At 41.7% G+C, this 26009-nt stretch overlaps 1 protein-coding gene across 26 annotated transcripts in view; it reads left to right on the top strand.

The window, feature by feature from the left end:
• LOC105922250 (protein 4.1-like) overlaps positions 1–26009 on the top strand; it is a 320088-nt gene that overhangs the window by 56467 nt on the left and 237612 nt on the right. For all 26 annotated transcript variants that reach the window (XR_004932394.1, XR_004932393.1, XR_004932395.1 and 23 more), the window contains 5 exons: positions 619–723; positions 866–908; positions 1003–1078; positions 6917–7135; positions 7364–7451. Coding sequence is in view for 22 of the 26 variants with exons in the window: in XM_036145906.1 (XP_036001799.1) it covers positions 619–723; positions 866–908; positions 1003–1078; positions 6917–7135; positions 7364–7451 (531 nt within the window). In the remaining 4 variants the exon portion in view is untranslated. The remainder of the gene's footprint in view (positions 1–618; positions 724–865; positions 909–1002; positions 1079–6916; positions 7136–7363; positions 7452–26009) is intronic.

Raw genomic sequence — 26009 nt, 5'->3', positions numbered from 1 at the left:
GCTTGCAACCATCACCATCTACAACAACTCATTGAAGAAGCCCCTGTAACATGAGTTGCACCAGCATTTAATTTCCCTTTGGGATTAATAAAGTATTTTTAATTGAATTGCCAGCTTTTACAGTACAAGCACCATGGCAGACCAATATTTTTAGACCCACTCTGTGACCACATGGTGAGCATCACCCATTTTTGTGTGACCAGTATGCTGGAAATCATACTTTTCAATTACTTGTCTCCATATGTCTTTCACTTTGACCAAAGATTTGGTGTCAGAACTTTAGTCTGCCTCAGTGATAGCATAAAAAAGCTGAAAACCCAATGAGCTACAGCGCTTATTTATTCTAATTCAAGTTTATTTTATTTTAACGTCCCAATGTTATTCACAAGAAGTAGCTGGTAGCACAGATATACAGCCAAACATGTACAGCATAATTGCCAAAAGATTTAACACAGATAGAAAATGACTACTTGAGTGTTTGTTTTCCTATAGGTCTATTGCTTACTCAGGAAGATTTTACATTATGGAAAGCTTCTCTACTATTTCTGAATATCTACTAAGTTGAGGAGATCAGATGTATTAAGATTATTTGTCTTTTTATGTATGTGCATTTTATAGAAACATGCCAAAGGCCAGGAACTGTTCATGAAGGTCTGTGACCACCTAAACCTACTCGAGAAAGACTACTATGGACTGGCGATCTGGGAGACCCCCACTATGAAGGTGAGACCATTTATTATAAATATAAAATTCCTTTTTTAATCCAGTCAAAGAAAAAGCATTTTGCAAAATGCATCTGTACATGGAACCCTTGTACAGATGGAGTTTCAGTAATTACTCATGTATTTGCGTTTTTGTCTGTCAGACTTGGATGGATTTGACCAAAGAGATCCGCAGGCAGGTCCAAGGTGAGCTTAATTCACAAATAAACCACCCATTTTATTTCATCCACACTGAATTGTTATTTACTTGATCCAAATCACCCTGGAATATACTCTTCAGCTGCAAGTTATGATTTCACATTTAATGTGAAATTCTACCCACCGGACCCAGCCCAGCTGTCAGAGGACATAACAAGGTATGCTATACAACATTTTTACTACATATTGTTTTATATTCAAACCTCCCTGTTTTACTCTATAGTTCTTACCATAAAGAAGCAAATGTTATTGATTTTATGTGTAATGTTAATAAATTTAAAATAGGACCTCAAACTGGAATAGAGTACAATGCAGAGAAAGAGTTTCATGTAACATTAAAGCTTTAGTAGGGCATTTTGAGACAACGTATCAGGTATGTGGCTCAGATCGAAAGTTTCTAGCACAACTTTACCAACTTCCAAGGTACATGAAGAGGGTCAGCGAACTGGTAAGATGAAAACTTCAGCAACACTTGACGTATAAGGAGCAAACATTATTTACCAGCACGTAGCCGCCTATAGGGTCCTAATTACCCTGATCAGTTTTCACTTTACCAGTTCTGTGACCCTCTTCATGCACTTTGGAAGTTGTTAAAGTTGTGCCAGAATCTTTTGGATCTCTGCAGCTTGTTATTCTGAGATGCATTCATCATGGAACCAGATAACCAGCTCAACAATGATTTTTCTTCCACCATGAGAAATGGGGACATGCTAGGCCTTCTGTAGTTTCAAACCTATGGATGTTTTAAGAACTACCTCACGTTGTGAACAAGAGATTAATCATGAAACCATGGATCATCTAAGGAAGTTTTATTCCTCTTGCCAAAAGATAATTTGTAACAAATGACATGCAATTTACCTTATCAGAATACATTAGGAAGGAAAATTCCAAGAGGACTGTGCATTCTCAAGCCACTTTCCTTTGTTAAGGACAACCCAGGTTTAATAACTGCATGGGACAGCATCCTCAATAAATGCTCCTTTGCCTGATGGCAGTCATTATACAGTATTTGAATGAGGAAGAAAGCAAGATACAAAATGAAATATTAAAGAACGAACAGCAGCTGTTCGTTCTTTAATATTATACTAAACAAATGGAGGAAATTGACAAAAGACTAAAATAAATCAAAATAAAACAAAAAGCCTAAAAAAAGAAAAAATCCTTAGAGATAAAAAGGACTATAAAAAGGGATTTATATACACTCACTACTTGGCCACCAATGACCCTGAAGAGGGCCACAAGCCAAAACGCGTTGGTCTGCAAATAAAGTATTTTCCTCATACTTAAAATGTTGCTGAAGTTTTCCTCTTACCAGGTATTTGGTTCAGGGCAGAAGAGATGTATTGTAAAGGTCACTGGAAATACTTGATCATGCACTTCTTGATTTTCCAAGATGGCGCTGCGCACGCAGCAGCCTGTTATCTCGGCTCCGTCTTCTATTTTCCTACTTTCTTTTCTTTATAGTGTTTTTTTGAGTGTTTTTATATTAGTGAATACCGTATCTGGTATGCTGAAATTATGTGCACAGAGGAAGCCAACTCTTGGGACTCTAGTGCTGAGCTTTCTGCTACTTTCGGCACTGTTTGATGCTGCAAGGGGAGACCCCTTTGTCCGCGACTCCGGGCTCCATTGGTGTTCATAGGAAACGTAAGATCTTTCCGCAACAAGATGAGGAGCTCGCAGCGCTAACCCGTTTCCAGAGATGGTACAGGGACGCTAGTATCTTGTGCTTCATGGAGACGTGGTTAGATCGATTTGTCCCGGACTTAGTGGTTTCCCTGGACGGCTTAAAACTCATCTGCACGGACAGGACTTTGGCGGAGAGCGGAAAAAAGAGAGTAGTGGGGGCTGGTGGTGTTTGTGAGTGAGAGATGGTGCAGCGCGGCTCATGTTCATGTGAAGGAGCAGATATGCTGCTCGGACGTGGAGTTACTCGCAGCCACCGCTGCTTGCGAGCGGATCCACAGCGCGGTGACCACGCTGCAGACACAGCAGCCCTACGACGCCTACACCTACGCCCCCCTATCCCCACTTGGACGCTCAGATCTTAACCTTGTCTACCTGCTCCCCCATTACATTCCAATGGTGAGGAGGACAATAGCGCAGGAAAGGTCAGTGAAAGTTTGGTCAGATGAGGCCAGTGAGAAGCTGAGGGATTGTTTCAGAACCACAGACTGGAGTATGTTCCAAAGCTCTCATGGTGATGACATCAACAGTCTGACTGAATGTATCACTGGCTACATGACCTTCTGTGTGGAGAGCATTGTGCCTACACGACAGCTACGGTGCTTTCCAAACAACCCCCTTGGGTGACCCCTGAGCTGAAAGTCCTCCTGAACCAAAAGAAAAAGGCTTTCTACTCAGGGGACAGAGAGGAGCAGCGTAGATTCCAGCGGGCGCTCCAAGGAGGATCAGCGCGGCAAAGAAGTACTATGGGAGGAAGATGGAGGAGCAGCTAGCACAGAACAACGTCAGAGATATGTGGAGAGGTCTCAAGAACATCTCCGGCTTTGGGCAGATGACCAGCAGGTCTGTGGACAGTGACACCGAGTTTGCAGATGAGTTAAACAGGTTTTTCACCTGGTGTGACTTCCCCCACACTGGCCCCCTCCCTGCCCTCAACTCTCCACATGTCTCCAACCCCCAGCCCACCAGAGACCTACCCTTCCCCTAACCACTGACCCATCCACACCTTAGGCCCTGCCTTCCTCCCCCCTCACAGTCACTTCAATGCAGGTGAGAGGCCAGCTGATGAGGCTGAAACAGAGGAAAGCCTCAGGACCGGATGGCATCCCCCCAAGGCTGCTGAGGACCTATGCAGATGACTTCTGTGAGCTGACCATCCTCAGCTACATCTACAACCTGAGCCTCAGCCTGGGGGTGGTCCCCACCCTGTGGAAGACCTCCTGTGTGGTACCGGTTCCCAAAACACTTCATGCCAGGGAAAAGGCCCACTTCAAACCAGTCACCTTTACCTCCCACCTGATGAAGACCATGGAGTGCCTACTCCTTGCTCACCTACGCACAGTGGTGAGCCCCACTCTGGACCCGCCGCAGTTTGCCTACCGGTCCAACATCAGAGTAGAGGACGCCATCATCTACCTACTGCAGCGGGCGCTCACCCACCTGGAGACCACCAGGAGCGCTGTGAGAGTCATGTTCTTTGACTTCTCCAGCGCTTTCAACACCATCAGACCGGTGCTGCTGAGGGGTAAGCTGGAGGACGCTGGAGTGGACAAACATCTAGCTGCCTGGACCATCAACTACCTTACTGACTGCCCTCAGCACTCGGCTATTGTGGGCTGTGTGTCTGAGGGGAACAGGCTGGTGTACCGGTCGGTCAACATGAACTTTGTGGACTGTTGTGAGAAGAACCAGTTGTGTCTAAACACCAGTAAGACCAAGGAGATGGTGATCGATTTCAGGAGAAGACCCCCACCTCACTCCCCCATGAACATCCAGGGGCAGGACATAGAAACTGTGTAGAGCTTCAAATACCTGGGTGTTCACGTCAATATTAAACTGGACTGGACTCATAACACCAAAGCTCTGTACAAGAAGGGCCAGAGCCGCCTCCACCTCCTGAGGAGGCTGAGGTCCTTTAGAGTGAGCAGGCCCCTGCTTAAACCCTTCTATGACTCTGTGTTAGTCTCAACCCTCCTCTACGCTGTTATCTGCTGGGCCCCTGGCAGCGCAGAGCAGGACAGAAAGAGACTGAATAAGAAGGTGAGAAGGTCCACTTCTGTCCTGGGCTGCACCCTGGACTCGGTGGAGGAAGTGGCTGAGAAGAGGATGCTGTCCAAGCTTTCATCCATCATGGACAACACCTTTCAACCCCTGCACCAGACTGTAGAGGAGCTGAGCAGCTCCTTTAGTGACAGACTTAGACACCCTGTTTGTAAAAAGGAGCGCTACCGCAGGTCATTCATCCCTGCTGCCATCAGACTTTACAATGCTGCACTAACTTGTGCAATAACTAATGTGCAATTACTATTTAATAACTAATGTCCAATTACTATTTAATACCCTGTGCAATAACCTGCGCAATAATCCTGTTAAATAAGTGACTTCAGCTGTTATAGTTATCTCACTACCTCACTGTTGTTCTTTACCTGGTACCACTTTAATGTAGAACGTCAAATCCATATGTATATAAGTCACCTTGAATGTACATAAGTCATCTTAAATCTGTGCTTTATTTCCTTTTTTATTCGTATTTTTTTCGATCCATATATACCTTATGCACCTTTTCCTCCTTTTGGCCCCTTCTTTTGGTTATTGAGCCGATGTGACAAGTGAATTTCTCCACTGTGAGATCAATAAAGTCTATCTTATCTTATCTTCAGACTCACCAATGCCCCAGTAGTTTTTCAGACTCTGTTCAATGATATTTTCCGTGATTTCCTCAATAACTGTTATTACTCCCATAATCTTAATGAGCACCGGCAGTATGTGAGGTTGGTTTTACAGAGGCTGTTAGAGAACCAGTTGTTCCTGAAGGCAGAGAAGTGGGAGTTCTGTGTTGCTACCCCCACCTTTCTGGCCTATATCTTTGAGGGTGGACGGGTAAAGACAGAACCCTGCAAGATCCAGGTATTGGTCAACTGGCCAGCCCCCACATCCAGAAGTTCCTGGGATTTGCTAACTTTTATCAGAGCTTCATAAAGAACTTCATTCTCCATCACTCAACCTTTGATAGTGCTCACCTCCACCAAGACCACCTTCACTTGGACCCCTTCCACTGACACTGTCTGCAAGAAACTAAAAGATCTTTTCGTTTCTTTTCCCATCCTGGTATATCCAGAACACAAGAAGCAATTTGTACTGGATGTTGATGTCTCTGATGTTGGGATAGGAGCTGTCTTGTCCCATAAACTGACTCCATAAACCATCTCCAACCGTGTGATTTCTTCTTCCACCGCTTTTCTCTTACCTAAAGGAACTATGACATCAACAACTGGGAGCTACTGGCCATCAAGCTTGCCCTGGAGGAATGGAGGTATTGGTTGGAGGGAACCCAACAACCCATATCCATCTAAACTGACGACAAGAACTTGGCAACCTGCAGAGAGCTAAACAACTCAATGCACAACAGTCCCGCTGGTCATTATTATTTTCATGATTCAGTTATACCATAACTTACCGCCCAAGAACATCAAACCTGACATCCTCAGCTGGCAGTTCTCTTCGGACAGCAATGATGCCTCCACTGAGTACATTCATTCGCACGTCCTATGTCATTTAGTCCCCCTCTTGGGATCTGGAAAGTAATATCCTGCTGGTCCTCACCGACAAGCCAGATACCGGAGGTGGGCCACCCAGACACCTTAACATACCTACATCCATTAGATCATGTGTCAAATAATTAGCCCATGACTTTAAGTTCTCATTTCACCCTGGTTCCAGCAGCTCCATTGGCCTCCTGAACTGAACTGAACTGGAATTGTGTTGCAAAGAAGAACGGTCAAAAATCGCTTCATCCAGGATTCAGGAACTCATTAAAAGCTACAGGAAGCGACTAGAGGCTTTTGTTTTTGCAAAAGGATGGTCTACTAAATATTAATGTTTATTTTTTTGCTGAGGTGCCCATACTTTTACACCTGTCAAATTTTGTTTTAATGCATGTTGCACATTTTCTGTTAGTCCAATAAACCTCAATTCAATACTGAAATATTACTATGTCCATCAGTTATTAGATATATCAAAGTGAAATAGCTGTTGCAAACACCCAAATATTTAGAAATAAAAATAATAGAGATTAATAGGGCTACCCAAACTTTTTAATATGATTGTAAGTACCATGCTTGCCAAGTAGTTTTAGCTACATAACTGAATGAATTACAGCTTAATTCTTGTCAAGAAGTGTTGAAATTTTAAATGTTCTTATGCCACAAAGTAACAACCTCCACATCAGCAATCCTGTTCTTTAAATTCAAAGAACATTTCAGTTTCCATTAAAAAGTTCTAACTATATTATTGCTGTTTGTGCATTAAAGGTACTACCTGTGTCTCCAGCTGCGGAAGGACATTCTACAGGGCCGCCTTCCTTGCTCCTTTGTAACCCTGGCTCTGCTAGGCTCTTATGCCCTGCAGTCAGAGCTAGGCGAGTATGATCCTGAGGTGCATGGCCATGATTATGCTAAGGAAATGAAAATGGCCCCAGGCCAGACAAAAGAGCTGGAGGACAAAATGATGGAGCTGCATCATACATATAGGTCAGAATACTCCACAATGATTGAATAGGTTTTACAGATTCCCAAATTCTTGTTTTAAAACATTTTTTAATTGTTCTAACTGCAATGTATCACCTGCAAGACTTTTAATTTTATTGTGCAATGACATTTATTCAAAAGTGTAATTGAATATACTATATCTTGGGTTACCATTTATTAATACATAAATTCTTATATCTCTATTTTTCGTCTTTTGGTCAAACATGACAGGACAATGAGTCCAGCCCAGGCAGACCTGATGTTTTTGGAGAATGCCAAAAAACTCTCCATGTATGGTGTGGACCTTCATCAAGCAAAGGTGAGCTGATGTGGGTCCGTCACTGTCAATTCCCCTAACATTCATGTACATGTTTTAGCAATGCTATAGGCCGGATGGACCTGCTTTTGGAATTTTAGAGCCCGCAAGCCAAATCAGTCAGGCGACCTATGTGTCTCATACTCTGCTGTAGTTTCACTACTCATAACTGATCTGTTCATGAAATCATTTGATGACAATAATTGACTGATCTGACTGGCAGTCTCTAAAGTTACAACGGTAGGTCCATCCGGTGCAAACAAAAATTATACAAATTTATTGTGTATAATATCTCAGCAACAATTAAGGCAATACAAGTTCTTGTAAAAAAGGATGTGAAAACTGGATAAATAGTACAATGCAAAAAAAATAACTGCCCGGTGTTGTGCATTAATAATGCAACGTTTTTTGGAAAACTATGGAGAGAATTAGGTTGTTTTTAAATAACTGAAAAATAAGTGAGCGGAACTCACACAGGCTTTGTGTGTGTGTGTGTGTGTGTGTGTGTGTGTGAACAACTTGAATTAAGTTTGGCTGTTGCGTTGGGAGCCCCTCTCTTCAGCCCTCCCAGTTTTAAATGCACTTGGGAACAAGATGCAACTGCACAACATTTGAGCAGGCTTGGTGTCTTTTGACACCCATGTTCTCCGTTTGAGGCCTGAAGGAGGAGTGGGCCATCTAGCCGGGGTCTGGGCTGGATGCCGTGCAACCTGGGTATGGGGGGCGTGGGGACACCTTACTTTTGGGTTTGCGGAGTGGGTTCTGGTGTGATGGCTCGTTTAAATTGTGTTGCCACCGTCTCTGAATGGATGTATTCAGGGGTTTTCGGAGCTGGAGTTTGCCCTGGTCACAGCTTGTGGCTCGATCTGCTCTCCTCCATGGGGATCACCTCCCATTTGTGGGGGATGTCATTGACTTAACCCAAGGTGAAAAATCCAAACCTGATCTTAAACATTGTGGCATGCTTGCAAATAAACAAAGCTGAATATTAACTGCCTCCTAAGAACAGCTTTCGGGCTGTAAAGACTGTCACACCAATGTAATGATTTATGAGAGGATGAACCCGGTATTCAGCCAGACACTAAAATAATACTTGAAAGGATTTATTGGGGAGATGATGGATGAGCCAGGCAGACAGAAAACAATCCACAATGAAGTACAGAGTACTGAACTAGACAAAATACTTAACTAAAGTAACAATGTAAACTAGTCCAAGAAAGAAAACAAAAGCTAAGACAGAGCAAAACACAAGCACATAATAAAAACCAGAAACTAATGCAAATGGCAAAATAAACTATAACTGTGCAGAAGCTATGAAAGAATCCAAAACAAGACCTAGACCAGAAATAAAACTTGAGGCAGAGAGTAAACTAACTGATCAAATAATAAACATAAACCAAGACAAAAACCAGAATATTACAACCAAAAGTAGTACCCAATAATTCAGCCGAGACACAAAGAGCAGTTTTAAAGATTTATATAAGCAACAGGTGTAGAGAGACTGGAAACTGCTTGGAACATGCTCAGGAACCACTGAAAGGAGAGTGGACAGGTTAGTGGCTGTATGATACACAATGGCTAATTATGCACACAGAATAGAAGCCACTAACCTTTCTTGAATCAGGGTTGTGACACAGAATCCAAGCAAACACACGTTGTCTCTCCCACCCACCCCCTCCCCCGTCCCACCCCCGAAGCCACATGTTGCGACGTTGTCCTCCTTTCTTTCTGTCCACCAAGCTCCCACCTCAGCTCCCGTGAAGCAGGGTAGGAGAGGACTGGACCTCTGGCATCTCTTTACTTTCTGCTCATTTGGCGGTAAGCTCAAGTATTTCCGTATAAGAAAAGGTGCCCCCCCTTACACTAGCCAGTGGATGCTACACTTTGAAATCAAATTAATAAACGCATTATGAAAAATTGCCTACATTTGTACTGTAGGAATAATCTATTAAATTAAGTAATCTGCGTGTGTTTGTGGATGACTGTCTTCCTCTGATGAAACCAGTTTGATCAGGGTGGATTATGAAAGGAATTACTTTATCTTAATCGTTTTGCAAAAGCTTTACAGATTATTTTAATATCCACATTGATTAAGGATATGGGACGATAGCTGGTCGGAAACATAGGATCTTTGCCACCATCAGTCTTCTGCTTAAGCCAGGCAGAGTTCATATTAGCTGGAAATCTGCCATTTTCCTGAATTTCCTGCAACATTCTGTGGAACGTTGGTGCCAGAATATTCCAGAACTCTTTATAAAACTCAGTAGGGAATCCATCTGGACCTGAAGCCTTTTTATCGGGCATGCTTGTTAGAGCTTCCTGAACTTCAACTGTTGTCAGCAGTGAGTCCAGTGTCATTCTTTGGCTATCTGATAGTTTAGGAAGTATAATTTTATCCAGAAATTGCTTGATGTCATTATCTGATGGATATATCTGTGTTGTGTATAAAGATTTATAGAAATCTCGGAAGGTGTTGTTTATACATTCCGGATCACTTAATGTATTACCAGTTGAGTCTGTAACTGCAAATATAGTCGTTTTCTCTGTTTAGCTAAGAAGCTTCCTGACTTATTGCCAAGTTAAAAAATTTCTATTTAAAGTTTTTGTATTAGAAATATATATTGCTTTTCAATATAATGGTTTAATTCTAATTTTACTTTACGGATTTTACCCAACTTTCCCTCTTCTTGAGAAGTTTCTAGTAACTTAAGTTTTTCTTCTAATTACTGAATCTTTTTGTTTTCTATCTTCTTTTTATGAGATGAGAATGTAATTATTTTACCTCTCATCACTGCTTTCCCTGCTTCCCATAGTATAGATTCTGATGTGCCTGGCAGATCATTGTATTTTAAGTATGAAGCCCACTCCTCTTTGAAAAATGTCTTCATCTTTAAGCAGCGATGTATTAAATCTCCAGCTCTTGTTTTGTGGGGTTATTTTTTATTTGTTAGGGTTAAAGTAACAGGAGCATGATCACTAACAGCAATAGGATGAATTACAGCGTCTGAAACGTCCGACAGCAGCGAGCTGCTGATTAAGAAATAGTCCAAGCGAAAATAAGAGTGGTTTTTTAAAAAAAAGTACATTCCTTACTATTAGGATGAAGAGAACGCCATGCATCGCAAAGACCAAAATCACTCATGTATTGTTTGACTACATCTAATGACTGCCAACTGTGCTGAGCTCCTGTTGTATTCAACCTGTCTATTTCCTCATTTAGACCAAAGTGGCACGGTTCTCTGATAACAAAGAGCGCATGAGAAGACCGCGTCATCTCCTTACAGTCAGCTGACTAATTTCGCAGTTTCAGATATTCATAAAAATACTAGCTTCCCTACCGTGCCACACGATTTCTAGTGATGATTCTACTTGGCAGTGTGATAAACCTCAACGTCTGTCATTGTTTCCTGCGTCTGTAAGCCCTGATTAGACGTTTGTTTGTCTTATCCACTTCCCAAAAGCCGACTCCGTCAAGTCAATTCACCAAATGTTGCCTTCTTCGCCTAACTCGCTTGAATATCACAATTATAACCAAGAATAACTTCCTCAATGTTACGGGGCGCCGCCATTTTGATTTACTTGAGTCCCTCCTTCAATCCTAGAGAGCAGCAGTAGTAGTAGTTTTCCATTCATCCTCTGCTCTGATGCGCACCAAGACAAGGCAAGTTTATTTGTATTGCACATTTCAGCTTTACATGATTAAAACCTAGGAAAATAAAAACATAATAAATACAAGTAAAAAAACAGCAGGAATTAAAGCCGCAAGCGGCGTCTATCGGCCCTCGCAGCCAAGCGCCGCTCGGACCTATTGGCCACCGCGGGGTTCACGCACCGCCGGTCGCCAGCCACCGCAGAAGCTGTCACGCATTTCCCCTGCCTGTCCACTGGCCTATGCACACGAATGTGTTGGGCAGCACTCCCCCACGACTCACAAAAAATCTGGTGCAGACCGTTTGATGCAGCGAGGAAGTACAGCCATTGAATAATGATAATGCATTTGTCTACCGTAATAATGTAAAAGTAACACTTTAGCAATTGGAATATTGCTAAAGTGTTACTTTAGCAATATTCCACATGTGTATATTGTGTACCAACTTTAGTAATTCCTAACAGAGCACTTCACTCTCAGACTGCAGGTCTTCTGGTGTATCCTAAGGTCTCTAAAACTAGACTGGGAGTTAGATCCTTTAGCTATCAGGCTCCTCTCCTGTGGAACCAACTCCCAGTTTTGGTCCGTGAGGCAGACACCCTGTCTACTTTTAAGGCTAATCTTAAAACTTTCCTTTTTCCTTCCATCTATCCATCGTCTTCCGCTTATCATGGGTTGGATCATAGGAGCTGAGAAGATAGCAATAAGTGATGGACACAGGTATTTGTAGTTAAATGTACCTTTAGTAATAGATATTTAAAAGTGCACAATACAAAAACAACAATATGAAGAATGTTCTTGCGGAATTTGTAGCTTCAAACTTCAATAATTGTTCAAGTTCGTTAGTCAGTTAGTAAGTCAGGGGAATAAGTCAAGTCAGGGATTGTATCCAAAGTAGGTTCTCTTGATGTCTGTCAACGAACTGACAGAATCCTACCACAGAATCTGGTGAATGATGTGGTAGAGCTCACAATCTGACTGGGAAGGCTCGCCATCAATGGATCAGTTTTCATCAACCTCATTGGACATTAAGGCTGGATTCATCAATTTCAACGTAGTCAAAAGACCTGACCTGTATTAACAAAACAGGTTTTATAGTCCCAATTTTCCAATATGCAATTGCTTTAAGCTCAGAAAAATGATTAAATAATCATTTAAATGTGTTGTACAACAGAAATTCAAATTCTCAGTTGGAATAATAACCAACAGGAGTTAACAAAGGTTAACTAGAGTTATTTCCTAAATATAATCCCCATTGTTGCCAAAATGTAATTTTAACAAATAAAATGTACAATAAAATGAAATATAACATTTTACCAATAAATTCACTTACATATGGCGAACACATTACTTTTTACAGTATAATGTGTAACCAACAGTTCTTATGAAAACACTTCTAAAGAGGATTTTAGATTGTAAATAAACAAAATGTAACACAAATCACAGCTTCACTGTTTTGTTTCTATTTTAAATAACTTAAAATTACAAATTTATCCCAAAATACCTTTGTATTTTGGCTGCAGTCACAATTTGCAAGTGTGACTAGTCCCTTTAAAGTTTTAACCTCGTTTGCTCCACTTTTTATTTATGCAGTGCTTATCACTATGAATGTACTTGTTACATTATCAAATAAATGCTTTTTAAACACAAAACATTCTTTCAAAAACTGAAAATGTGCAAAAACCGAAACAATGAGTTAGCTTATCTGCTAGGAGCAGTTCCAACACATTAAATGAGAACATGTGTGTGCCAGCTTACCAAGAAGTTTAACATCAAAAAGGAAAAACAGCAATAAACGTGTTTCTTCAACGCTCTCCATACTCTTTTCTTTCTTTCTTTTTTTTCAACCAACACGAGAGTAGACTTGCGCTCTGTGCATCAGTGAGCGAGGGAAAAACGCTATCTCTCTTCCTACATATCACTTCCTGTTACCGTCACGATAACTTCCGGTTTTCAAAATAAAAGACGGTTTGTATAGAAAACGTAAACCAACCCGTTTTAAACCAAATACATTTTATTTTAACCTTTTAACCAGGCGGGTTACATATTACTTTAGCATTATTCCACACGTGGCATCTGGTAATAAAGTAAAAAATCTTGGTGCTATTTTTGACCAAGACAGGTCATTGAAATCTCATATTAAAAAGGTTTCCAGAGTTTCCTTTTTTCACCTTCTAAATTAGAAATATTCTGTCCAGGAGCAATGCTGAAAAACTAGTCCATGCATTTGTTACTTCAAGGCTGGACTATTGTAATTCTTTACTACTATCAGGAAGTCCACAAAATGCAGTTTAAAGTCTTCAACTGATCCAAAATGCTGCAGGAGTTCTGATGAAAATCAACAAGAGGGATCATATTTCTCCAATTTTAGCCTTCCTTCACTGGCTTACTGTTAAATCAAAAATATAATTTAAAATTCTTCCTCTAACATATAAAGCCCTTAATAATCAAGCTCCATCATATATCAGAGCTCTGGTTACCCCTTATGTTCCTAACAGAGCACTTTGCTCTCAGACTGCAGGTCTTCTGGTGGTTCCTAAAGTCTTTAAAAGCAGAATGGGAGGCAGATCTTTTAGCTATCAGGCTCTTCTCCTGCGGAACCAACTCCCAGTTTTGGTCCGTGAGGCAGACACCCTGTCTACTTTTAAGACTAATCTTAAAACTTTCCTTTTTCCATCCATCTATCCATCGTCTTCCGCTTATCCTTGGTCGAGTCGCGGAGGTAGCAGCTTCGGTAGGGAGGCCCAGACGTCCCTCTCCCCAGCCACTTGGGCCACCTCCTCCGGGGGAATCCCAAGGTGTTCCCAGGCCAGCAGAGAATACATAGTCTCTCTAGTGTGTCCTGGGTCTTCCCCTGGGCCTCCTCCCGGTGGGACGTGCCCAGAACACCTCACCAGGGATGCGTCCAGGAGGCATCCTAACCAGATGCCCGAGCCACCTCAACTGGCTCCTCTCAATGTGAAGGAGCAGCGGCTCTACTCTGAGTCCTCCACGGATGACTGAGCTCCTCACCCTATCTCTAAGGGTGAGCTCAGACACACTATGGAGAAAACTCATTTCGGCCGCTTGTATCCGGGATCTCGTTCTTTCGGTCACAACCCAAAGCTCATGAACATAGATGAGGGTAAGAACGTAGATTGACTGGTATATCGAGAGCTTGGCCTTTTGGCTCAGCTCTCTCTTCACCACAAGTTTGTCAGTTTTCAAGCATGATTTGTATATCTGTTCAACTTAACCCTTTATCGCCATTTGTATCATATTTGCTAAATAGGTTTCTAGGGACTCTTTTATTTGAACGTGAGCAATATGTACCTCAACAACCTGTTGGATATAATTTGATACATGTATTCTGCATCCTATTGGATTATCATTGCACTGCAGGCAGTGGAATGGCTTTTTTTCCCTTTTCAAAATGTCTGTTCACGTGAGTTGGGTCGCACGCGATTTGCAGGAAAGTTTTTTCCAGTTTTAGGGGGGTTAAGGTAACAATAACCAAAACATTCTTATTCAGTTTTTTAGATTAATGCTTTATGTTTTGAGAAATTTTCCAATTACCCAGAAAAATATTATTTATATCACAGTTAAACCGTGTTAAAATGTGTGTATCATATTTGATACTGCAGGTATATAAGTTACTTGAACAGTCACTGAACAGTCATGCAACATTTTAGTAAAGTAATGTATGTCCTTCATGCCTCAATTCAGCCACATACAATTTTTTAATCAATAGTTATTGTTAAATGCCATTTCATAATACATTTTGGATTCTTTCACCATAACAATCATTCTAAAACCATACTCTTTGGGTTTTGAGCAGCAGTTTATGTAATTTTAGATGTCAAAAAGAATTGAGAAAGAAGAGACAAAATGTCATCAACATGATATTGGATGGCAATTAAAGTGACATAAAGCAGCTGGCAGAAGATGATGAGGATGATGATGAGGACTGGACTTCCAGTTCTCATCATCATTGAGCAGTGATGAGTGATGTAAAAAGTTATAGGTTAAAAAGAACTAAAGGAAAAACTGCCTGAAGTGTTCTTTAGTTTCTAGATGTTATGGGCAAGATTTGTTTTTTTTTATATATAAGCCATATTGTTGTGAGCCAAAAGTTCTAACAAAAGCCTACCGTATCAAATGTGATACAAAAATAATATCATAAAAATAAGGATATGGCAAAAAAATTAATTGGATTTTGTTTTCAGGCTTAAAAAAACATCAACATTCTAAAAAATTTGAATTGTCTGACTATTTTTGATTGGTCAGGCTATAAAGGGTTAAATATATTTCAAAACCAAAGACCTTATTTACCAAGTGAACTTTTGTGGTCTCTTGCTGCCACCTCGTGGACAAGTTTGAGCAGATTCCAGTGCTGTCAATTTACAAAGATTAAATATATTTTCTGTTGTCAGCGGGCGCGGCCTTACTAATGTCATCATTTCACAATTGGATATTGTAGGAGACCTGATGGTGATCAACTACTGAAAGTTTGTGGCTCTGTGAGTTTTTGTGTATGAAATATAACAGTTTTGTGTTTCATGGCGAGTAGGTGATCTTTGACCCCTGCTAACCCCCCTTTACCATGCTCAAAAACTCACCGTTTTGATAACTTTTAATTGGCCATGCCTTATGATCAGACTGCCCGAGTTTCAAGCCGATCGTTCGATATCTCTGGGAGAAGTTCGATCTTATACCAATGCTGTAAACCTTAGAAATTAGGTCAAATTATGACCTTCAATCTAAAATGGCCAACTTCCTGTGATACTTGCACTATGACATTAATTGTAAATTCTGAGCGTCTTGTTGAGCTCTACAACTATATCAAATTTCATGTCTCTACGACGAAGTAAGTGAATAGCAAAGGGTCCTTTTAAAACTTCTAGGTGGCACCGTTGAGGCATTTCTCTTTAGATTTTTGTGACGACCTTAAAATACAAAATTTTTTATTAGTCACCATGCATCTGCAATGTTTGGTGAGTTTTTGAGTATGATAAAGCCCCCAAAAAGGCCCCTCTTTAGGGGGGCAGAATAATAAGAATAATTAAAACCGCAAGCGGTGATGAGCGGCCCTCGCAGCAAAGCGCCGCTCTGGCCTATTGGCCACCGCTGGGATTTGCGCACTGCCGGCCGCCCGCCACCGCAGATGCTGTCACGCATTTTGCCCGCCCGTCCACTGGGCGATTCACACGAACGTGTTCGGCAGCGCTCCCCCACGACTCTGGTAAATGTGCCAAAATTTTCTTCAGTTGAATAAAAACGAAACAGAAGTAATAATATTTGGACCAATAGAGGAGAGATCAAAAGTTGACACACAGCTTCAGTCGCTTCAGCTAGGAACCACTGATCAGGCCCGAAATCTTGGAGTAATAATGGTCTCAGACCTGAACCTCCAAAAGCATCTAAAGAAAGTTACAAGTTCAGCTTTCTATCACCTGAAAAACATTTCCAGGATTAAAGGACTAATGTCTCAGCAGGATCTGGAAAAACTAATCCATGCGTTTATATTTGCAACGGTGCAACGGTGTTTTCACAAGCCTGCCTAAAAAGTGGATCAGACAGCTGCAGCTGATCCAGAACGCTCCTGCCCGCGTCCTCACTAAGACTAAGAAAGTAGAGCACATCACCCCAGTTCTAAAGTCCTTCCATGGCTCCCTGTATATCAGAGAATAGACTTTAAAAACTTCTGTTCGTCTATAAATCCCTGAATGGCTTAGCACCTAAATACATCAGACTTGTTATCAGTGTATTAACCATCCAGACCATTAAGGTCTTCTGGCTCTAGCCTACTCTGCATACCTAGAACCAGAACTAAACAAGGAGAAGCAGCATTTAGTTCCTATGCTCCACTGATCTGGAACAAACTTCCAGAAAATTGTAAAGGTGCGTAAAGCCTGAGTTCCTTTAAATCAAGATTAAAAACACATTTGTTTAGGATTGCCTTCAACTGTTCTAGTTAACTGAATCACCACTTTTTTGTTCTTTTTTCTATCTACATTTTATTCCTACCTACTTGCTTTTATTCTGTTTTATTTTGCTATATTTTAATCATGTAAAGCACTTTGCATTGTCTTTGTACTGAATTGTGCTATATAAATAAATTTGCCTTGCCTTACTGAACAAGACAACTTGGTTTGTGGTTTATTTGTGGTCTCTTGCTGCCACCTGGTGGACAGGTTTGAGCAAATAATGCTGTCAAAAGATTAAAAATATATGGTTTGATGTGACTTCCCCACGCCACCACGCCGCCCTGCTCCATGGAATCCACTTGGGGCTGGAATCCACAACACACCAATATGTCTGGAATCCACAACACACCAATATGTCTTCTGTCTCTTGACACAGTTTCATGTTGATTAGCTCAGAGGGGTAACATAGCGACCGCTTACAACAAAACATGACACTTCCTGTTGTCAGGGGGCGTGGCCTAAGCAATGTCATCATTTGACCATTGGATATTAAAGAAGACCTAGTGGTGATCAACTACTGAAAGTTTGGTGGCTCTGTGAGTTTTTGTGTATGAAATATAACAGTTTTGTGTTTCATGGCGAGTTGGTGAACTTTGACCCCTGCCAACGCCCCTTCAGCATGCTCAAAAACTCACCGTTTTGATAACTTTTAATTGGCCATGCCTTATGATCAGACTGACCGAGTTTCAAGCCGCTCGCTCAAAATCCCTAGGAGGAGTTCGATCAAATACCAATGCTGTAAACGTCAAAAATCAGGTCAAAATCAGACCTTCAATCTAAAATGGCCGACTTCCTGTGATATTTGCACTATGACATTAATTGTAAATTCTGAGCGTCTTGGTGAGCTCTACCACTGTACCAAATCTCATGTCTCTACGATGAAGTAAGTGAATAGCAAAGGGTCCTTTGAAAATTTCTAGGTGGCGCCGTTGAGGCATTTTTCTTTTGATTTTTGTGATGACCTTAAAATACAAAATTTTTAAACAGTCACCATGCATCTGCAAAGTTTGGTGAGTTTTTGAAAAAGGTAAGGCCCCCAAAAAGGCCCCTCTTTAGGGGGGCAGAATAATAATAATAATTAAAACCGCAAGCGGTGATGAGCGGCCCTCGCAGCAAAGCGCCGCTCTGGCCTATTGGCAACCGCTGGGATTTGCGCACCGCCGTCCGCCCGCCACCGCAGATGCTGTCACGCATTTTGCCCGCCCGTCCACTGGGCGATTTACACGAACGTGTTCAGCAGCGCTCCCCCACGACTCACAAAAAATCTGGTGCAGATTCACCACAACGGACCGGTACAGCGCCCGCTTCACAGCAGACGCCGCACCAATCCGCCTGTCGATCTCCCGCTCCATCTTCCCCTCATTCGTGATCAAGACCCCAAGATACTTGAACTTCTCCACTAGAAGCTGGCTCTTGGGACTTTCCTTTTTTAAAAAGCTTATAGTTAGAGTGGCTCATGTTACCCTGAGCTACCTCTATAGTTATGCTGCTATAGGTTTAGGCTACTGCAGGACATCAGGGTCTATTGTTCTTCAATTTGAATGACTGTTGTAATTTCAGCTTTTAACTTTCTGATTTTTCTTTTTTCTTCATAGTAGGCACACCTGGTCTGGCGTTCTGTTAGCTGTGGCTTCATCCAGGGAAGACAGATCACCCGCTACTACTATCTAATGTAGAACTTCTGTGCTTTTTTGTCTGTCTTGTTGTGTCTCTGCTCTGTCTTCTGTAACCCCCAGTCTGTCGAGGCAGATGACCGTTCATATTGAGCCCGGTTCTGCTGGAGGTTTTTCCTTCCCGTTAATGGGGAGTTTTTTTTCCTGCTGTCGCTTCATGCTTGCTCAGTAGGTAGGATTGCTGCAAAGCCATGGACAATGCAGACGACTCTCCCTGTAGCTCTACGCTTCTTCAAGAGAGAATGCTACTTTTCAAGACTTTGATGCAATGAACTGGTTCCCTTATATAGGATTTTTTTGACCAATGTGTATAATCTGACCCAATCTGTATAATCTGATTGATTTTGACGTTGTAAAGTGCCTTGAGATGACATATTTCATGAATTGGCGCTATATAAATAACATTGAATTGCATCATCTCTTCAGACCAAGTAAACTATCACATTTTTTGAGACAGTTATCTCATTTTAAAGATATAGTCATCTAACGTTATTACTCTTAGCAAGTTAAAGCTCCATAAAAAATTTAGACCAGCTTTTAGTTCCACTCTTTTATTATGCACATCTAGGCTACCTATAAATGTAAAGTATGGCATGCCAAAAAACATTTTCAACAAAAGGCAATTTTAGTAATTGCCTTGCAATTTTATATCTAAGCATCAAAAATTATAATATTTCACCAATTTTCACAGCAAGATGAAAATAACGAATATCCAACATTTTAAGATTTTGTAAAAAGTTTTTTCCTTTTTTACCTACCTTTTGAAATTAATACTCGTTTCTACTTTTCCAAAATTATACTTCAAGAAAACTATTGTGCTGTCCTGGGGCCATATGCAGCTAGACAGCTAGGACAAAAGTTCCCCACACAAAGCTTCCTTTTCTTGCGTTGTCTGAATAACCTTTGTTCCCAAATCTGGCTTTAAACATTGTTTTTGTAAAAAGACAAATATTTTTCCAAGGCAGAAGCATGTAGAACAAATTCAACTTCAACATTAGCAGTTTCCCTAGCTTCATAGCTGAAAAGCAGCTTTTAACCAGAGCAAAATACGTCAAAGATCTTTTTTTAATGTGAGAGCACTCACTATCTGACGTAATTCACATAGAGATCTAACAAAGTTGTGATGTCTCACTCTGATTAAATATGAACCCAAAACGTTTCTAACTGTTTTTACCATGGATTTCCTCTGACTAAGAATTAATTAATATCTTATTTATGTAATGTATTCACGACATGAATTCCTTGCTGTCTTAACAAAAGGCAGAACAACTATAACGTTACTTTCTATAATTATTACAGGTTCTGCTGAGATGTCAAATTCTGGAGAGTGCTTAGACACCCTGACACACAAATATGGATTAACTTCATTTCAAGTGCACTTGTGAACTTGTTTTAGTTGATTTAGTTTTCTTGATGTACTGTAGAGCGTGATGAGGTCTGTTGTGGTATTGTGTGCACTGGATTGGGGGGACAGTTGGTGTTGTCTGTCAAACCCAATCTTCTTAAGCTGCAAATTCAGTAAAGTTACAAGATATATATAACGGTTGCAGTTACAGCTCAAACGTCGTAACAACACTTCTAAATCTGAGTCTGACGCACAATTTCAAATACAAACACGAAGCAGTTTGATTTTTGTCCGATGACGAGCAAGCGAGCGAGAGAGAGAGAACTGGTAAAGCAGCACATAGTAACAATAAGTCTAGCGCCCCATAAAGATGTTATTAATCGGGGAAATCTTTCTGATTGTTTCACAGCGGTTACCTGCAGCGGGTAAACACGCCCACGACAACACACTTAGGCTCCCCGCAGCCCATTTCTATCGGAATATGCGCCAAAACTGCCTCTTTAAAATGAACTGCACGGTGCAGTCTGCGCCTGTCTGAATTGCAATTAGAAGTATTACACATCTATGCGTGAGCATAATCAAAAATTCCCCCCAGGAGCAGCGTTTTTTTTTTTCCCCCCCAGGACCCGCGGTAACGACAGCGGTGTTCTTACGATGGAGTACTAGGGCCACACATGAAGAGAAAAAATAATTTTGCCATGACGAGATTAAACTGGTGCAGATCAGTTGATGCAGCGATGCATTTGGCCACCGGAGGCAGCGGCGACCCACCAGTTTAAAATCTATGTGTTGACATCTTAAAAATGGTCTTATAGCTTAAAAGATCATCCTGTTTTGGTTGATTTTGTAGCCGAATAGAAGAGATGTTCTCAAAGCATTAAATAAGCCTTTTGACTTTTAAAAATGTTGTCCTTTTAAGGTAATTTTAAGTTACTTTTTATTAAATTTGTCAATATCCTATGGAAGTCTGGACATATGGCAGCGGTGTTTCAGGTGACTTCGCCACACCGCCACGCCGCACTGCTACATGGAATCCAGTTGGGCCTGGAATCTACAACACAGCAACATGTCTTCTGTCTGTGGACACAGTTTCATGTTGATTAGCTCAAAGGGGTAACATAGCGACTGTTAACAATAAAACATGACACTTCCTGTTGTCAGGGGGCGTGGCCTAAGCAATGTCATCATTTTACCATTGGATATTGTAGGAGACCTAGTGGTGATCAACTACTGAAAGTTTGGTGGCTCTGTGAGTTTTTGTGTATGAAATATAACAGTTTTGTGTTTCATGGCGAGTAGGTGAACTTTGACCCCTGCTCACGCCCCTTCAGCATGCTCAAAAACTCACCGTTTTGATAACTTTTAATTGGCAATGCCTTATGATCAGACTGCCCGAGTTTCAAGCCGCTCGCTCAAAATCTCTAGGAGGAGTTCGATCAAATACCAATGCTGTAAACGTCAGAAATGGGGTCAAAATCAGACCTTCAATCTAAAATGGCCGACTTCCTGTGATATTTACACTATGACATTAATTGTAAATTCTGAGCGTCTTGGTGAGCTCTACCACTGTACCAAATCTCATGTCTCTATGATGAAGTAAGTGAATAGCAAAGGGTCCTTTGAAAATTGCTAGGTGGCGCCGTTGAGGCATTAGGTCATGCCCACCAAAGTTTGTTATGGATTCCTGTTGGGGGGGTGGATAAGGATGCTTCCAAGTGAGTTTTAAGCAGCTCGGCCCAAAAATGTGGAATTCAGAGCCAAACATATGGCAGCGGCGTTTGAGGTGACTTCACCACGCCGCCACGCTCTCCTGCTCCATCAAATCCACTTGGGGCTGGAATCCACAACACAACAACATGTCGTCTCTCTCTGGACATAGTTTCATGTTGATTAGCTCAGAGGGGTAACATAGCGACCGTTTACAGCAAAACATGACACTTCCTGTTGTCAGGGGGCGTGGCCTAAGTGATGTCATCCTTTGACCATTGGATATTAAAGAAGACCCGATGATGATCAATCACAGAAAGTTTGGTGTCTCTGTGTGTTTCTGTGTAGGAGATATAACAGTTTTATTTTTTGTGGCGAGTAGGTGAACTTTGACCCCTGCTAATGCCCCTTCAACAAGCTCAAAAACTCACCGTTTTGATAACTTTTAATTGGCCATGCCTTATGATCAGACTGACCGAGTTTCAAGCCACTCGCTCAAAATCTCTAGGAGGAGTTCGATCAAATACCACTGCTGTACACGTCAAAAATGGGGTCAAAATCAGACATTCAATCTAAAATGGCCGACTTCCTGTGATATTTGCACTATGACATTAATTGTAAATTCTGAGCGTCTTGGTGAGCTCTACCACTGTACCAACTCTCATGTCTCTACGATGAAGTAAGTGAATAGCAAAGGGTCCTTTGAAAATTGCTAGGTGGCGCCGTTGAGGCATTTTTCTTTTGATTTTTGTGACGACCTTAAAATACAAAATTTTTAAACAGTCACCATGCACCTGCAAAGTTTGGTGAGTTTTTGAGTATGATAAAGCCCCCAAAAAGGCCCCTCTTTAGGGGGGCAGAATAAAAATAATAAGAAACAACACAGATACAATAGGCCTTCGCAGCGCTTAGCTGCTCGGGCCTAATTAAAACCGCAAGCGGTGATGATCGGCCCTCGCAGCCAAGCGCCGCTCTGGCCTATGGGCCACCGCTAGGGTACGCGCACCTCCCGCCGCCAGCCACTGCAGAAGCTGTCATGCATTTTCCTCACCCATCTACCATGCAAAACACACGTATGCGTTGGGCAGCGCTCCCCCACGACTCACAAAAAATATGGTGCAGATCGGTCGATGCACCAAGGAGACACAGCCGTTGAATAATGAAAATGCATTTGGCCACCGGGCCGGACTAAATCGTTTGGTGGGCCAGATCCGGCCCGCAGGCCGTACATTTGACACCCCTGGTTTAAACACTAGTATACAAATTTAATCAAAGGTATCTTACTAGCTGTTAAATCCAGCTTCATGTGAAAAGTTAACAAAACCTTTTTAGTTATTTAAAGTTAATTATTTCATGTGTTTAAGGGTTTCATTTCTTGCATTAAGACAGCTTTTATGAAAGTTTGACAGTTAAATTGGTGGATACACACCCAAAAGTAATAATGTAAAAGTAACACTTTAGCAATTGGAATATTGCTAAAGTAACACGTTAGCAATATTCCACATGTGTATGTTGTGTACAAACTTTAGTAATTTCTAACAGACCACTTCACTCTCAGAAAGCAGGTCTGCTGGTGGTTCCTAAAGTCTGTAAAACCAGAATGGTAGGCAGATCCTTTAGCTATCATGCTCCTCTCCAGTGGAACCAACTCCCAGTTTTGGTCCGTGACGCAGACACCCTGTCTACTTTTAAGACTAATCCTAAAACTTTCCTTTTTCCATCCATCCATCGTCTTCCGCTTATCCGGGGTCAGGTCGCGGGTGTAGCAGCTTCAAGAGGGAGGCCCAGACCTTCCTCTCCCCAGCCACTTGGGCCACTTCCTCCGGGTGAATCCCAAGGCGTTCCCAGGCCAGCCGGGAGACATAGTCCCTCCATCGTGTCCTGGGTCTTCCCCTGGGCCTCCTCCCGGTGGGACGTGCCCAGAACACCTCACCAGGGAGGCGTCCAGGAGGCATCCTAACCAGATGCCCGAGCCACCTCAACTGGCTCCTCTCGACGTGGAGGAGCAGCGGCTCTACTCTGAGTCCTCCCCGGATGACTGAGCTCCTCACCCTATCTCTAAGGGAGAGCCCAGACACACTATGGAGAAAACTCATTTTGGCCGCTTGTATCCGGGATCTCGTTCTTTCGGTCACGACCCAAAGCTCGTGACCATCGATGAGGGTACGAACATAGATCGACTGGTAAATCGAGAGCTTGGCCTTTTGGCTCAGCTCTCTCTTCACCACAACGGATCGGTACAGCGCCCGCTTCACAGCAGACGCTGCACCAATCCGCCTGTCGATCTCCCGCTCCATCTTCTCCTCATTTGTGAACAAGACCCCAAGATACTTGAACTCCTCCACTAGAAGCTGGCTCTTGGGACTTTCCTTTTTGACAAAGCTTATAGTTAGAGTGGTTCATGTTACCCTGAGCTACCTCTATAGTTATGCTGCTATAGGCTTAGGCTGCTGGAGGACATCAGGGTCTATTGTTCTTCAATTTTGCATGACTGTTGTCATTTCAACTTTTAACTTTTTGTTTTTTCTATTTTTTCTTCATAGTAGGCACACCTGGTCTGGCGTTCTGTTAGCTGTGACATCATTCAGGGAAGACAGATCACCTGTTATTAACATCTAATGTAAAACAGATTACTGGATCAATGTGTGCTTCTGTGCTTTTTTGTCTGTCTTGTTGTGTCTCTTCTCTCCCTTTTGTAACCCCCAGTCGGTCAAGGCAGATTATGGTGGTGGTGGTGGTGGTTGTAATCAGTGACGTGCGGTAGGGTTCATAGCTGGTGAGGTACTGACGTCATCAGAGTCAGATTTACAAATATATACACTCTACAGAGTAGACTCGTTGCAAAGTGCTGAAGGAGACTGATTGAGCCAAATTAATTCACCAAGAGACATGGAAAAATATTGATTATTTGATGAAAAAATAAAAATAAATTATTTGTCATTTGACTGTAACAGTTTATGAGTTATGATGGATTTCTGCATTTGTAACACATTCTAAAACTATAACCCACATTACGCACATTTTATCACAAAAACAAAACATGAATAAGTATCGCTGTCTTACCTCTACTTATAATTTAAGTCCCTGCGGCGCTCTTTCTGAACAAAAATATCATCATTTTCCGGTAAAAGTTCTCTTTATCTTCTTCAGTTTTAAAAGTCTCTCAGTCTCAGTGGAGCTCACTGCCAGGGAGGAAAGCCTTCCCTTATCAGTCCTGTTCCAGCTCTATGTTTAGAGTCTTTTTAGTGCTTTACTTGTTTAGCAAAACTCGCTAATAATACATCCATAACTTGTTTTGACTCTACTATTTGGGGATCAGAGCGGTGCACCTTGAGCGCCCCCTGCCTAGCGGCCAAGGAACTGCCGACCTCACCTACAACCAGTTCTTTGCTGTTTATGATCAGCCAGCACCACGAAAACATGTTATCTGCACACAGTTTGATGACCAAAACACAATTCGTAATCCACATATATTAAATTGTGGAAAATCTGTTCATAACTGTTTGAACAATTGAATTTATGATCTAGAGACAGGAAGATGCATTCACAGAATGGAAGTCAGCGCAGTTAACATGGGATTGCACAATCCCAGGGGAGGCCAAGCTTGCTGCGGCCTCACCGGCTTCGCTATGAAGCGCCACCAAGGATTTACATGGAAAATAGCAAAAAGTCTGCGATTTTAAAGAAAATATGATAAAAAATTAGGAAATTAGATAAATAAAATACTTATTACAAATGACTGAGTAAATCAAAATTTATATTATGTTATTATATATTTTCTTCTTTCCATGATAAGTGAGGCCTTTCTCTGGTTCATTTTGTCATTGGCATCCTTTTTTACACAGTGAGTGCACATTAGTCCAATGTTACCCTACAGTATCTGGAAGACTAAATAGATCTGATGAGCAACTTACAATAACTTCTTATAATGATGTAACGTGATAATATGTGTGATTGACCCCGACACCTCTCTTCTCTCTCTCTCTCTCTGATCTAAGAATAGTTGCTGTGCTGTGATGGAGTTTACATTTTACCGTGTTAATAAATTAAGATTTTAGAAGTATTTTAAGTGTCCACTCTCACTAATTTCCATTAACCTGACCTCAAGGTATTGTACAGTTGGTATACACATTCAGTACACAACAAAATGTGGTGGGCCAGTCTAATCCAAAATGCCAGGGCCGATTTTTTTGTCCCAGTACACCCCTGATGACATGTTTC

The sequence above is a fragment of the Fundulus heteroclitus genome, chromosome 13 (assembly GCF_011125445.2).
Source record: "Fundulus heteroclitus isolate FHET01 chromosome 13, MU-UCD_Fhet_4.1, whole genome shotgun sequence".
In the NCBI taxonomy this organism is placed as follows: Eukaryota; Metazoa; Chordata; class Actinopteri; order Cyprinodontiformes; family Fundulidae; genus Fundulus; species Fundulus heteroclitus.
Note: the sequence above shows the minus strand (reverse complement) of the source record. Positions and strands in the feature narration are given on the sequence as shown.